The sequence below is a fragment of the Rhineura floridana genome, chromosome 7 (assembly GCF_030035675.1).
Source record: "Rhineura floridana isolate rRhiFlo1 chromosome 7, rRhiFlo1.hap2, whole genome shotgun sequence".
Classification (NCBI taxonomy): domain Eukaryota; kingdom Metazoa; phylum Chordata; class Lepidosauria; order Squamata; family Rhineuridae; genus Rhineura; species Rhineura floridana.
Genome location: NC_084486.1, coordinates 129,263,039 through 129,276,827, shown reverse-complemented (window position 1 = coordinate 129,276,827; position 13,789 = coordinate 129,263,039). Strand labels below are relative to the sequence as shown.

General features: G+C 41.8%; 1 protein-coding gene across 1 annotated transcript in view; it reads left to right on the top strand.

The window, feature by feature from the left end:
* SI (sucrase-isomaltase) overlaps positions 1-13,789 on the top strand; it is a 169,651-nt gene that overhangs the window by 9,866 nt on the left and 145,996 nt on the right. Inside the window, exons 3-6 of the mRNA XM_061637223.1 lie at positions 3,673-3,793; positions 4,471-4,580; positions 8,619-8,770; positions 13,027-13,198. Coding sequence (XP_061493207.1) covers positions 3,673-3,793; positions 4,471-4,580; positions 8,619-8,770; positions 13,027-13,198 — 555 coding nt within the window. The remainder of the gene's footprint in view (positions 1-3,672; positions 3,794-4,470; positions 4,581-8,618; positions 8,771-13,026; positions 13,199-13,789) is intronic.

Below are 13,789 nucleotides of genomic sequence, written 5' to 3'. Positions count from 1 at the left end.
TAGGGATTTCTTACATACTAGTATTTTTTGCATAAAAAAATCAAAGAGCATACTTTATAAAATGTTGTTGCAGCATGTGTGTGATGAATACAATTGAAATGGGGGCATACAAAAGCTATGCAGTTCGCTGGTTCATGCAGGAGAGGGAGGGGAATTCAAGAGCTTCAAAAGTATACTCAAACATTTTTTCTTCAAAATGAAAATGGAAAAATGAACTGCCTTCAAGTGAATTCCGACTTATGGCGACCCTATGCAGAGCTGACCCTAGGCACCGGGAAGCGGGACAGTTGCCCCAGGCTGCAAGCTTTGGGGGGGCCCTGCACTTGGCAATCTGCTCACCAGCCGGCTCCTCCCTCCCTGCCTGCTCGCCTTCGCCACGCCAGGCAGGGCGCAGTGCTCGCTTGCTCTCTTTCCGCCTGGGACAGGGGTTCGCTTGTCTGTCCACCCACCTGCCATGCTGAAGCTGCCGCCGCCACCACCACTCCTGCTGCAGTCAGTGAGCGGTAGCCGCCCCAGGGACAGCGAGCTGGGCCGGCAGTTCCGGGACTGGTGCCTGAGCACCTACGGCGACTCGGCCAAGACCAAGATGGTGACCCAGAGCAAATGTGGGCGGCCCCAAACTATGATTTTGCCCCGGGCCCCGCACATGCTAAGGGAGGGCCTGACCCTATGAATAGGGTTTTCATGGTAAGTAGTATTCAGAGGGGGTTTACCATTGCCTTCCTCTGAGACTGAGAGGCAGTGACTGGCCCAAGGTCACCCAGTGAGCTTCATGGCTGTCTGGGGATTTGAACCCTGGTCACCCAGGTTGTAGTCCAACACTCTAACCACTATGCCAGACTTTTTTCTTCTTCAAAATATTTACCTAATATTTAATGGACATTTCCTTGTGATAAGGAATCAGCCTTTCAGGGAAGGTAAATGTGTACTTGTGATTGTTGTTGTTGTTGTTATGTGCCTTCAAGTCAATTATGACTTATGGCAACCCTTTGAATCAGCGACTTCCAATAGCAGTGCTAGTGATTAAGAACTTCTATATAAGGTCATTAATTTGCAATATACCGTAAGATGAATCACAGAGATTATGGGATAACATCCAAAGTTTGGTTTGCAGTTGATTCTTGTTTGATATGGCAATTGTCTGAACACGTTGAAGTCCTCTTTTATGAATAGGTCTGGGAAGAGGGGTCGTCACTGAATGAATGTAACAGAAATGAATGAGTGAACTTTTCATCCTGGAGAATGCTATTGTTATCTTTTTTGTTGTTGGCCCAAAAATGACTGCAGAATGAGATAAATGTGTTTGAACTCGTTTACTAAATAGTGTGCGTGTGTATCTTGGTTACATAAAAGGTGAATGTCAGAAAGTTTAGAATTGGTTCTTGTTATGGAAGATGAGCAGAGGTATTTGCATAACTATTGAGTCTGCATAATAGGACTTAAACCTGACTTTTCTGAAGTGTTGACTCATTTCACTTCCACTGTGAACCAGCCCAAATCTGCTTCAGAATTAATCCAGCGCAATCAAAATAATTTCCTGAATATCTCAAGAATGCTGAGAACCACAGGAGTGGTTCCTTTTGTCTCTTGCATCCCTGAATGATGCAATAAAACAGCACTGTGGAATCCAGGGCTTCTTTCTCTGGTATGGTATACCCTAGAGCCTCCCCTTTCTGTTTTAGTAATTTGCATGAATTAGGGAGATCCAGGAAATGGTGCAACACAGCCTGGTACAATTATGGATGCATTTTGGATTGGACCAGATTCTGGAATCAGCAATGGTTTAGAAGAGTGGGGGGAAATCTGTAAATTCTGAAACCCACACGCCAACATTAGAATTTTACCCATCACTATTTTATGTTGCAAAATATTCTGCAGTCAATCCATATTCATGATTATCTTGGGCTTTATACCTGGGAGTAACTCCTATTGGAGTTCCAAGTAAAAGGCACAGTATTGTGCACCTGATCATTCTTTTGGGGTAAAAGATTGTGTGCTTTCTGTGTCAGTTTTGCTTAGAGTAGGGAGGAGATAAAAAACACACCCAACAAACACATCTTTGTAATGATTTAATGTTGCATAGTTTAACGAACATAGTCATGCTACTAACCATGAATGAGTGGGGGCTTTCCTTACTATTTGCAACCCATTCATTATGCCATTGAATGGATTTCTTACCTTTGATGGGTAGTTCCAGACTTGCAGAAAAGACCATTTAATAATGCCACCTTTTGATGAAAACATCAAATGACCAAGTGTAATGTCTATAACACACCTTTTTTGAAGTTATCCTTGATCTTTTGAAGTTCATACAGAACAAAATATATGTGCCTATCAGTTTTTTGTTGCAAGTTGTCTGGTCGTACTTAAGAAATCATGTAAAAATGTATACAGATGTGTTAGGAAGTTATTAAATTATTTGATTTGTTGTGGACTTTATCACATTTGGTGAAATCTTTCTTTTGGTCCAGTGTTATCTTGCAAGTTTGGTGTCCATGGCTTGTGGGAACCAGATGGATGGATGACAGTGATAATGCTGTATCCAATCACTGAGGCTGAATCGCAAATATATTTTTACTTATTTATTTATAGAATTTATATCCCATCCTTCATTATCAATGATCTCATGGTGGATAACAATTTAAATTATAATTTAAAATAACCCTTAAGCACACCATTTAAAACAATCAAAATGTATCTCTCATCTGTCACCATGCATGCCATATCAGTATAATAATGCTTGGTGGAAAAGAAAGGTCTTCAGCTGGCTCAAAAAGATAAGCAGCATTGGTGACAGCCTAACCTCATGAGCGAGGGCATTCCACAAGTGGAGTGCCATCGCAGAGAAGGCCCTCTAACAGGTTCTAGAACCTCTGATTTCATTCAGTGATAATATTGCCATGATGGTCGCCCCAGCTGCTGTCACGGTCTGGGTAGGACCATATGGGGAAAGGTGCTTGTTCAGGTAATTGGATCCCAAGCTCTTCATATGTGCACAAAAGGTTATATAAAGGTTCTGAGGAACAAAGAAAAGGTCTTGGGTCATGCCATTTGGGAACATGGTGGGGCAGTGCTGTGGAGCCACTCTCCTGACAGTAGTGTTGGTGCAGCATACTTGGAAAGTACAGGGGTTGAGCAAGGTGGCGGTGAGGTCAGGGCTGCACAGGTGCACTGGTGGAGCTCCTACTGGTGTCTGTCTCACCCCCCCCAACCATCCAAGTAAGCAGCAGTGAAACCACATTCAGGAGGGTGGCTCCATGACACCACACCACCAGGACTTCCGCTCCTGCTTTCAGCTATCTGCGTGAGGTTGATTATGTGGGCCTTACTCTTCCCCGCTTAACTGCTACTCTGCTACTTTACTGGGTGGGTGTAAAGGGAGGTCTGTTCTGCATTCTGTTTCACTGGGGGAAACTGAGTCTCCAAAGTGCCCTTAGAAAGTTTGAACCTAAGAGCTGCTAATCTGCAAACATGATGGGACCATTTACAAGAGGAGTCCAGCATGCCCAGATTGCAAATCTACTGAAATAGGCAGCTGTGGCTGAGCTCAGCATATACAAAGTGATGACATGAATAAGTCCTGAGGATCCTGTGAAACACATGTTATTGTCCAGAAAAGAATTTGGAGAGTATTGTTGCTCCTAAATGTCACTTTTCTTATTGATGATGCAGGCCCTATGCACACTCCGTGGCTGCTGCTGGGATCCTCAGAATGAAACAAACATACCCTGGTGCTACTTTTCCAAAAGCCATGGGTACCAAGTTGATGGAGGCCAGAGAGACACAAATACAGGTAAGCAGATGAAGGCTATCCTTAAACATAATAAGCATACTCTTTCTTTGAATAGTATGGAGGTCAGCATAACTTGGTGGATCACCTTGAGAGATCAGAATAGGGAAGGGCCATAGCTCAGTGGCAGAGCATCTGCCTTGCACGCAGAAGGTCCCAGGTTCAATCCCCTGTCTGAAACCCCAGAGAGCAACAACTAGTCAGCATAGGCAATACTGAGCCAGATGGATCAATGGGTCTGACTCAGTATAAGACAAATTCCCGTGTTCCTATATGCACACTATAGACTGAAGCTGAAAATCTCACTTGGCCCAGAAATGCATTGGCTGGTCTTGCCATGGAAATTTGCTCTCCACCAAACTTATCTCACATGGTTATAATGCAGGAAAACAGCAACAGATTTGTAACATATGCTATGCACTTAAATGTGCCACAACAGTGACCTAGTTCTGCTACATGGTCACTTGGAGAAGACAATGGTAGTGCCCAAACGGTCTACCAGCAAATCTGTTATCTCACCTTCTCTTTCTTCTCATTTCCCTCTTTTGCCTCTGGGTAGGGATCCCGAGGCTGATGTGGCCCAAGAGCTGCTAGTTGTTGACCTCTGTGCTACATATATTTTATGCAGCATTGGAAGCAAGCAACGCTCCTATGTTGATCACTTTTTTTTTCTTGTTTAGGATTTGAAGCCACACTGACAAGACTGCCTGCACCATCATTGTTTGGAAATGATATTGGAAAACTTGTCCTCACTGCTGAATATCAGACAGCAAACCGCTTCCACTTCAAGGTTAGATTGTTTATTAAAGCAATGGTCTTCAGCTGGTTGCTTCCTGGAATCATACCTTCATTTTAGCTTTAATTTAATTTAATTTAACATTCAGCTGACAATGGAAAATATTTTAAAAAGTAGAATCTTTTTAGATGAAAACCTGCACTCAGAAATAACTTTATGTACATATTTTAAATAAATAAAGCCTAGGGAGAATGTGCTGCAATAATTAAGACTGGAGGTTATCAGAGTATCAGTAACTGTAGCCAAACTATCTCTGTTCAGGAAACTGTCAGCACCTACTGACTGTGAGCCAGATCCTTAAGGGGTAGTGCAGCCACATCCAGAACAGGACAAAAATCTTTTCTAGACCCAGGCAAACTATTCACCATCAGTATCTACATCTTGTAGATTAGGTTTCAGCTTATTGGTCCTTTTCCAGCTCATCATGTACCATAGATTCAGCCCTTCCAGTCCCTCATCAGCATTAAATGTAAAAGAGATGTAGAATTGTGTGTTGTCAGTTTACTGGTGACAGTGCATATCAAATTCCTGAATAGTATCCAAGCTTCCCTGAAAGACATCTCACACAAGACTACTAATATTTCCCTGCAGTGTGCAGCCATTGTGTGTGTGTTCAGGCAAAGCAACAGCTTCATCCAGAGCAACAGCAATAAGCCTAAGCCTGTTCCAGGTGAACTGACACGCACCATAGAACATGCCTCAAAAACTATGTAGGGTGCAGGAATTTCTTAGCAGATGGGAAGGGGCTCCTAAGTGACAGGGCTTTGCGAGTCCTGAGTGTCAGTTTATACAAGCTCACTTTGGCCCAGCCCCATCTTTACCTGCCCCACACCTGACACCTGTTTATAACTTTAAATTTTAAATTGTTGTAACCTGCCACAGGACTTGCTGGTGAACGGCGGGTAGTAGTAGGAGTAGTAGGAGTAGAAATGGCAGGTGCATGGCATGAGGGCATGGCTTGGCCAAAATTGTCTTGTGGAATATGGAGGTCTAATTAGGGCCATAGGCCAGAGGTTCCCCAACTCTGCTATCATCTTCCTCCTCCTCCTCCTCCTTCTTATTCTTAGATTTATTAGTTGCTCATTCCCCAAAGGTCTCCAAGTGACTCGGAAATGGACTGCCTTCAAGTCAATCCCGACTTATGGCTACCCTACGAATTGGGTTTTCATGGTAAGCAGCATTCAGAGGGGGTTTACCATTGCCTCCCTCTGAGGCTAGTCCTCCCCAGCTGGCTAAGGCCTGCTCAGGTTGCCACAGCTGCACAAGCCAGCCCCTTCCTTGTCCACAACTGCCAGCTGGGGGGCATCTGGGCTCCTTGGGACTATGAAGCTTGCCCACAGCTGCACAGGTGGCAGGGCGCGTAACCCTTGAGCCACTCACTGTGGGGTGATCTTTAGCTGGCCCTTTGCACCCAGGAGACACGAGCGGGGATTTGAACTCACAGACCCTGGACTCTCAGCCAGGCTCTTCTCCCCACTGTGCTATATCAGCTGTCCAAGTGACTTACAACAGTGTTAAAACAAAAACAACTATATCCTACTATAAAAACAGAACAACAAAACAACAAGACCTCCATACAGCATATAGTGTGGCTTCAATACTTCTTCTAGATTTATTCATTTATTTATTGTATTTATACACTGCCCCATAGCCAAAGCTCTCTGGGCAGTTTACAATAACTAAAAACATTAAAAACAAATATACAAATTTAAAAACACATCGTTTAAAAACAATTTAAAACACAATTTAAAACAATTTAAGATTTTGTAAAGGAAACTTTTTGAAGGAACATTGGTTGGGGGAATCCTTCAAATTAGATTGCCTTTTTATTAATAAACTAATGGAAGCACAAATTACAGGAAGTTATGTCTATAATTTAATCTAAACTAGATTCTACATAACCAAGTCCGCAACCACACCATACTAAAGCAGAATATTCTGCACATTAATGCAAGTGAGCATGAGCAGATGGTGGCTGATTTCACACCTCTGGGCCCTCCTGAGCATCATGCTTCTGTAGCTCTTAAAAATCATTGTTTGAATGACCCACTTTAAGACATGTTGCAGATCATTTTACATGAATATATGCTTCAACAGGACCTGTCAGATTTATATCAGAATGCAGCAGGCACGTTGGTTCATGCAGTCAGTGTAAAATGCCCCCAATAATTTCCAAATTTCCACATCAAAAGCTATCACTGAAAACCACATCCTATCAAGTTTGCCAGATTTGGCATGTGGTAGTTAAAATCGGATATCAATACAAAACACAGTTATTTGGAATTGGAGGTAAATCTTATCCAGATCGCAGAATGCTAAGGGATTTTGTGGTGGTGATAAAAGTCAGCAGTGATTAGCTGAACATCCCTATTAGTGAGTAGCTGAGGTGCCTTACAGTGCCATCCTAAACCTGCCTAGCTATTTTCAGTAAAGCTTACTCCCAGGGCTAAGGCTCGATTGTAGAGCATCTGGTTGGTATGCAAAAAGTCCCAGGTTCGCTTCCCAGCATCATCTCCAGGTAGGACTGGAATGTTCCCTGTCTGAAACCTCGGAGATCCTCTGCCAGTCAGTGTCAAAAATACTAGGTTAGATGGACCAATGGTCTGACTTGGTATAAGGCAGCTTCCTCTTTCCCAAGGTAAATATGTATTAGGGTTGCCAGGTCCATGGCCTGAGACTGATCCTGTATCTTTAGGAGAAGAGAAAGTCAGCCAAGTGCAGGTGTTCTTGCAACTCTGTAACGGGAAAAAACACAAAGTGGAATTCTCCCTCCCCCCTGCACAACTTTTAAAGATACAGAAGACCTCTTGGAGGCCAGGCAACCTCCTGCAAAAGAAGTAAAGCAAAGGCCTAGGAAACAAATCGCCTCTGCTCTGTAAAATTAACTGGCTAACAGAAGGGGCGTATGTTTTAGTCTACTGATAGAAGGCAAGAGCTGAGTGGCTCTGAGAGAGCAGATGCTAGGGTGCATGTGTAGGCCCCTGTAGCAGCCTTCCTAGCCATTCCCCCTGAGCCCCCTAGCTACTTTTTGTTAGAGTACAGAGCTATGTGTGATACAGCCTGCCCTGAACCCCCTAAGCCAGTCTTCTAAAGGGGTGCACATTTCAGGTTTTTTATTATTTGGTTCATATTAATGGATCAGGGTACAGAAGCTTAGCTGTGGTGACCACTGAGATAAACCCTAGCAATGACCCCAAACTACAGGATGACCAGAACTGGCTTCCAGACCCCAGGAAGACAGGTATTGCCTAGTTAGTGAATAATAAGGAAGGTTCCAAATTGAAGATTTATCTAAGGAATAATCCCTTTAACTGAACAATGCCCCCCAATCTAATGTATGGCTCAGGTAAAACCTCCTCATGCTGAAAGGTGGAAGTGGGCTCATTTCTCACAAAGTGGTTGGTTAGATTGAGGCTTGCACATTTTGCTTTATGCCTCTTGTTCTTCAAAGGTTAGAGAGTTATTTTCTTTTTTAAAAAGGAAAGTCCAGAGTCAGGGCACCAAGTGAAGCAGTGCCCCCTTGCCCCCCCCAAATATTGGCAGGTCAGGTCTTGCATGTGCCATTTTTTAGCTTCTTGATTGACAGTCATCATTGCAAAGGTTTAGGGTAGAGGATATGGAGAATGAAAATCTCAGATTTTGTTTGATTTTATCAGAAAAGTTAAAAGATACCTTTTAAAGATTGCTTAATGAAAACGTGTTGGTCAGGGGGGGGAAACTATTATTCCCATTTACAGTTTATGATATAAGGATGAAATTGATAAAAATGTGTTTTAATGAATGAGCCCGAAGAATGATCAGTATATCAGAAAATTTGCATGTGTTCATTAATTACAGCTGCAGACAGTTGGCTAATGAATACCGTGTTTAATTGTACAGCAATCTAACACAATTAATTATGTTCATTAAACATGTAGCATGTATACTATTGATTCATAATACACTGTGATGAGGGAAAGATGGTATTCAATGAGTAGAAGTTAATTTTGGGTTCCCTATAAACTTTGTTTTTAATTGTTTCATTTGTTATAGATTACAGATCCTGCTAATAAAAGATATGAAGTTCCCCATGAGAATGTTAAACCCTTTGATGGACCTAAAGCAAACAATATGAACTATAGAATTGAAATCACAGAGAATCCTTTTAGCATCCAGGTGATCAGGAGTAGTACTAACAACGTCCTGTAAGTCATTTTTTTTAGTACAGATAACATTGCAGTCAATTTATTTGTTCAAGCATTTCCTCCCCCTAACCCCTAAAGTTAAAATATTATAACAGACAACAATACATTACGGCAGTGGTTCTCAACTTTATAGATAAATTATAGATTTTCCACATTGACATATATGTTGTGGAAGCCCTACATATTAGCCATGAGGTGGCAGCTTGTTGCAGAGGGTTCTGGGAAGCATTCTAGGCTGGAGATGCATTCTAGGATCTATATTCTATACATACAGTGCATTTGCCATTGTTCTGCTTGAATTGTGAGTGTACCCTATAGCAAGTCCAGCAATCCACTGTGGTTGCACATTTTAGGTGACAATCAAAATTACTGGGTAAGCTTTCTTTCAGGGAAGCTTATTTATTATTCATACTTTATGCTTGTTTATAGTCTGTCAGATATCATCAGACATTATATTTTTAAAAATAGGCCTGTTCATAAGAATAGCTCAATAGTTTGAAACCACCAGCAGCAGCAGCATTTAAGACAGGAGTGGGAAACCTTGGGCCCTTCAGATGTTATTGAACTGCACCTCCCATCAGCCTTAGCAAGCATGGCCAATGGCCAGGGATGATGGGAGTTGTAGTTCAGCAACATCCACTTAAAGGTTTTTTTATGATCAAGTGGTATATACATCTAGTTAGATAAATAAATTATACATCTACAAGAGTAGCTGTCTACTGTAGTCAGGATGGATTTTTCACATTCTGCAATGTTAAAAAATGAAAATACCCCCCATGCCATTCTGATCCTTCCCATAAGCTCATTTCAAAACAAAACCTTACAAAACTTATACTCCTGAACTCAGAAATGCTTGTTTAACAACCCTCTAAATTGTCATGGAGATACACAAAATAGTCAGAGAGAACCGAGAGTCAAAGTGTAAAAAGAGAGGGGAAAAAACAAGATCCCTTTCGGATTTTTTTTGTCAGAGTTCTGTCACAGTTCTCATAGTCTGTTGCAATTAATTAAAAATTAGCCATGTTCACAGAGTACCTGTAATCCTATTACTGACCTTGGCCCATACCTTCATCTTCTGCAGTTTAAAAGTTAAAAAAAAAATTCCTGGCTGATTTTTAATTAATTTAAGAAATTTTAGTTTGAACTCCATGATAATGTCAGGCATGGTCAGTAAAAACCAACTGTCAGTGTCTAAAAGGCAGACTCCCAGCAGCTGGTCTTGCTTAATCAGGGGGCCACACCCACACCAGACCTTGATTTCACGTGAGACAGTCATGGCTTTCCCCAGAGAATCCTGGGAACTGTAGTTCATGAAGGGTGCTGAAAGGAGACTTCTATTCCCCTGACAAAGCTCCAGTGGCCAGAGTGGTTTAACAGTCAGCTGCTCTGACTGACGTCTGTGAGGGGAACAGGGCATCTCTTAGCAACTCTCAGCACCTTTCAGTAACTACACTTCCCAGGATTCTTTGGGAGAAGCCATGACCGTCTAAAGTGAAATAACTGTCTAGTGTGGATGTGGCCAGGAACAGCTTTGGTTTAAATTTGGGTGAGACACTACACGTGCCTGCTGTAGAATAAAAAGGTGAGGGAAACCCTGAAAAAGAATGATACTGGTCACAGTGTTTTCCTTTTGGAAAGGAAAGGGTCTTCCCCTCTGCCAAGTGCTTACCCAATCCCCTCCCCTCCTCCTCCACCCAACCCAACCCTCCCCTCCCCTCCCCTCCCCCAGGTCAGTTTTACCTATCCTAAGCATGATCGCATGGGGGTAAATCCCACTGAACAAAAAGCTTGCAAATGATAAAACCTGCCCTCCCCTCCTCCTCCCTCCTATCCTCTCCCTCTTGTCCCTTCCCTCTCCCTTCCTTCACCCCTCCCTTCCCCTCCCCATCCCCTTACAATCCCCTCCTTCCCCCTCCTTCTTCCCCTCCCCATCCTCCTCCCCCGTGGTAAGTTTTACTTATCCTAGGACTACAACCTGGGATACCAGGGTTCAAATCCCCACACAGCCATGAACCTCACTGGGTTACCTTGGGCCAGTTACTGCCTCTCAGCCTCATGGTAAACCCCCTCTGAATACCACTTACCATGGAAACCCTATTCATAGGGTTGCCATAAGTTGGAATCGACTTGAAGGCATTCCATTTCATTTTCAAGCTTGATTGCAGGGGAGTAAATCCCACTGAACTCAATAAGCATGCAAATGATCAATCCATTCTCAGCAAACTTGTACAGGATCCCATTTCTTACCTCCCAGACTAAAAAGCAGGGAAATTCACTAATAGGCAAAAAACCTTGCGGTTTAAGAACATACCTTTAGCCAACAGATATTTCTATCAAACTTTAAAAATCAGGGAAATTGGACACCAGGGGAGCAGGAGACCTGACCTCCTCTCTGAGGTATTGTACTGCCCTACAAATTTGTCAAAATACAAACACAATTTGGTTTGGTCTTTCACAGTCTAATCCACTTCCTGTGTAGCTTGGAAGAATTTGGTAACATGTGCCTCTTTCCCAGGGGGAACTGAAGCCATCACATTGTCATCCCCCTCCCCGCAGCACATTTTATTAATATTTATGGGGAAAGTAAATATTTGACAAGTGATGGCAGTAACACTGGCCAATAGGTCCTCATGATACTCGCACAACCACAGCATGCCTAGCAATTTGATTGTGTCACTTGGGGGGGAATCATTTCCCTAGGCACAAATATTGCAGATTGAATTGCTGTCACAATGCATTCTCTGTACAACTGATGTCTCAGTGTGGGGACTAGTAATGGAGAAAGAGAAAAAAACTTTTCTTGATAACCAATTTTATAAGCACAAAAATAAAAAGAGCTGAAGCAAAGCTATTCCTTTTTGAGGTCACCATTCCAGTGACAAACAAAATATGATTAATTAGTTATCTTTGCTAGCTTTGGGCCTGGCTTCAGCATAGCCTGTTACAGTTAAAATAACCCCAGCCTAAAGAGCTGTGGAATTCAGAGTGATGATGCTAAAACAGCCTCTGCATTTTGGAGGCAAGTTCAAGACATATGCTTTGTATAGCTAACAAATACAGGAAACAGATTACACAGTCCAGCTGAGGATTCAAGAGAACAATAGTTATAGTTGAAAATGTACCATGGTATTTTCCCCATGAGGAATTAAATAACAGTAGGTTAGTGTTTGAGAGATTTCTTCCAGTTAGTATCGCTTGTGACATTCTAGCAACTGTAACACTATCCTTTTTTAAGAGTATTTTTTTTGTTCAATGTGTATGAGAGATTTGAAAGTGGTTTGAAACAAGAATAGCTGCTTGCGGGTATATAATCTTGTTTCTCTGTTGGTAAATAGGTTAGGCAGGTTTTGTATTGTTTCAAAAACCTGCAAAACATGTTGGACTAGAGAGAACCATGGAACAAAAGCAAGAAATAGCTATATCAGGATGGGAAATCTGCAGCCCTCCAGATATTTTTGGACTGCAGCTCCAGTAAGCATGACCACACCTCAGAGATGATGGGAAATGTTGTAAGCAACATTTGGAGGACTACAGGTTCCCCACCCAAACATATATATATATAGAGAGAGTTAGATCTATATGGCATCTATATCACATTCCGCAAGGTCTATTCTTCACATGTGTCCTATCCTATTTTACTCCCTGCCATCTTTGCTGCAGATGAGAAGAGAGGAGAGTATAAGGGTTCGATTGTGTGAAGCCATTTCAAAGTGTATAAATGATCTGGTTCATGTGGGATGTTACCCTCTCACATTTCATTAATTTGCAAGTAAAAATGACCTCCAAATCGGAATGTTGCCACATCAGAAAAAACAGAAAAGGTTTTTTTTCTTCCCAACTTTTTGAAGAACCAGAGTGCTTGTGGTGCAGGAAGTGAAGTGTTGCAAGAGTCCTTGCTGGAGTCCTGAGCTTGACAGTCTCTGTAGCATCTTACGCAAACATTGTTCTTTTCTTTGTTTTAGAGATGAATAGATGTCAAGACCCTTAATATGATTTACATAGATCTACTGTTAAAAAGACTTCTACGATTTTATTTATTTATTTGATTTCTTACCATTAACACAAGGTCCCAGGGCAGGTTACAGTAAAATATGCCATTGTAAAACAAATTAAATAGTTACAACCACAAGAGAAGACAAGTGTAAACACAATTAAGGGGAGTTCCATATGTAAAGGTAATACAAAACATTTAAAAACAATTCTGCAATAATTTCATATACATAGAGCTATCATAACATATTGTCCTCGTCAAACAGATTCAACACCAGCATAGGACCGCTTGTGTATGCTGACCAGTTCCTGCAGCTTTCCATCAGAGTGCCCAGCTGGAATGTTTATGGTGTTGGAGAACATGTCCGTAGGCAGTACCGACATGATTTTAACTGGAAAACATGGCCCATTTTTACCCGGGATGCTGCGCCTCTTGGGGTAAGTGAAATGACATGTTTTATTGTGAAGCCACTTCTATGAAGTGAAAGACAGATTAGACAAGCAAACTGAGCAAATACATTTGTAATGTGATAACATTTCTTCCCATAATAGGAGGGAAATGTCATTTGTTAAAAGTTCCTATTAACAATACTGACTCTAACGTTCCTCGAAATCTGTTCCCCATTTTGACATGAAGGCTAAATTCTCAATATTATGAAAGGGAAAGAAGGAATTGTGTGTGAAATATTTTGACTAGAATCCATACTCATGAGTTTAGCAAGGAACGAAGGCCTTGTATGTTATTCTGTTTGAACCATATGTGTTACAAAGAAACTGTCAGTTTCTGTTGAAATATGTTGTGTATTTACCATTGAAACTGCCTAAGAAATTGTCTAAGAGCATAAATTCCCCAAACCTGCAATTGCTACTCATTATTTAAAGGATATTCTTGGCTTCAGAAATATTAGATGTATGCCCGTTGCAGCCAGTTTCAAAGCTTGCCGCTGAGGTATATCTCCCTTCAGTGGTATTCTGAAAGAACCCACCAAAATCCTTTTTAATTAGGACTGCAGTATAATGTAAGGGTGA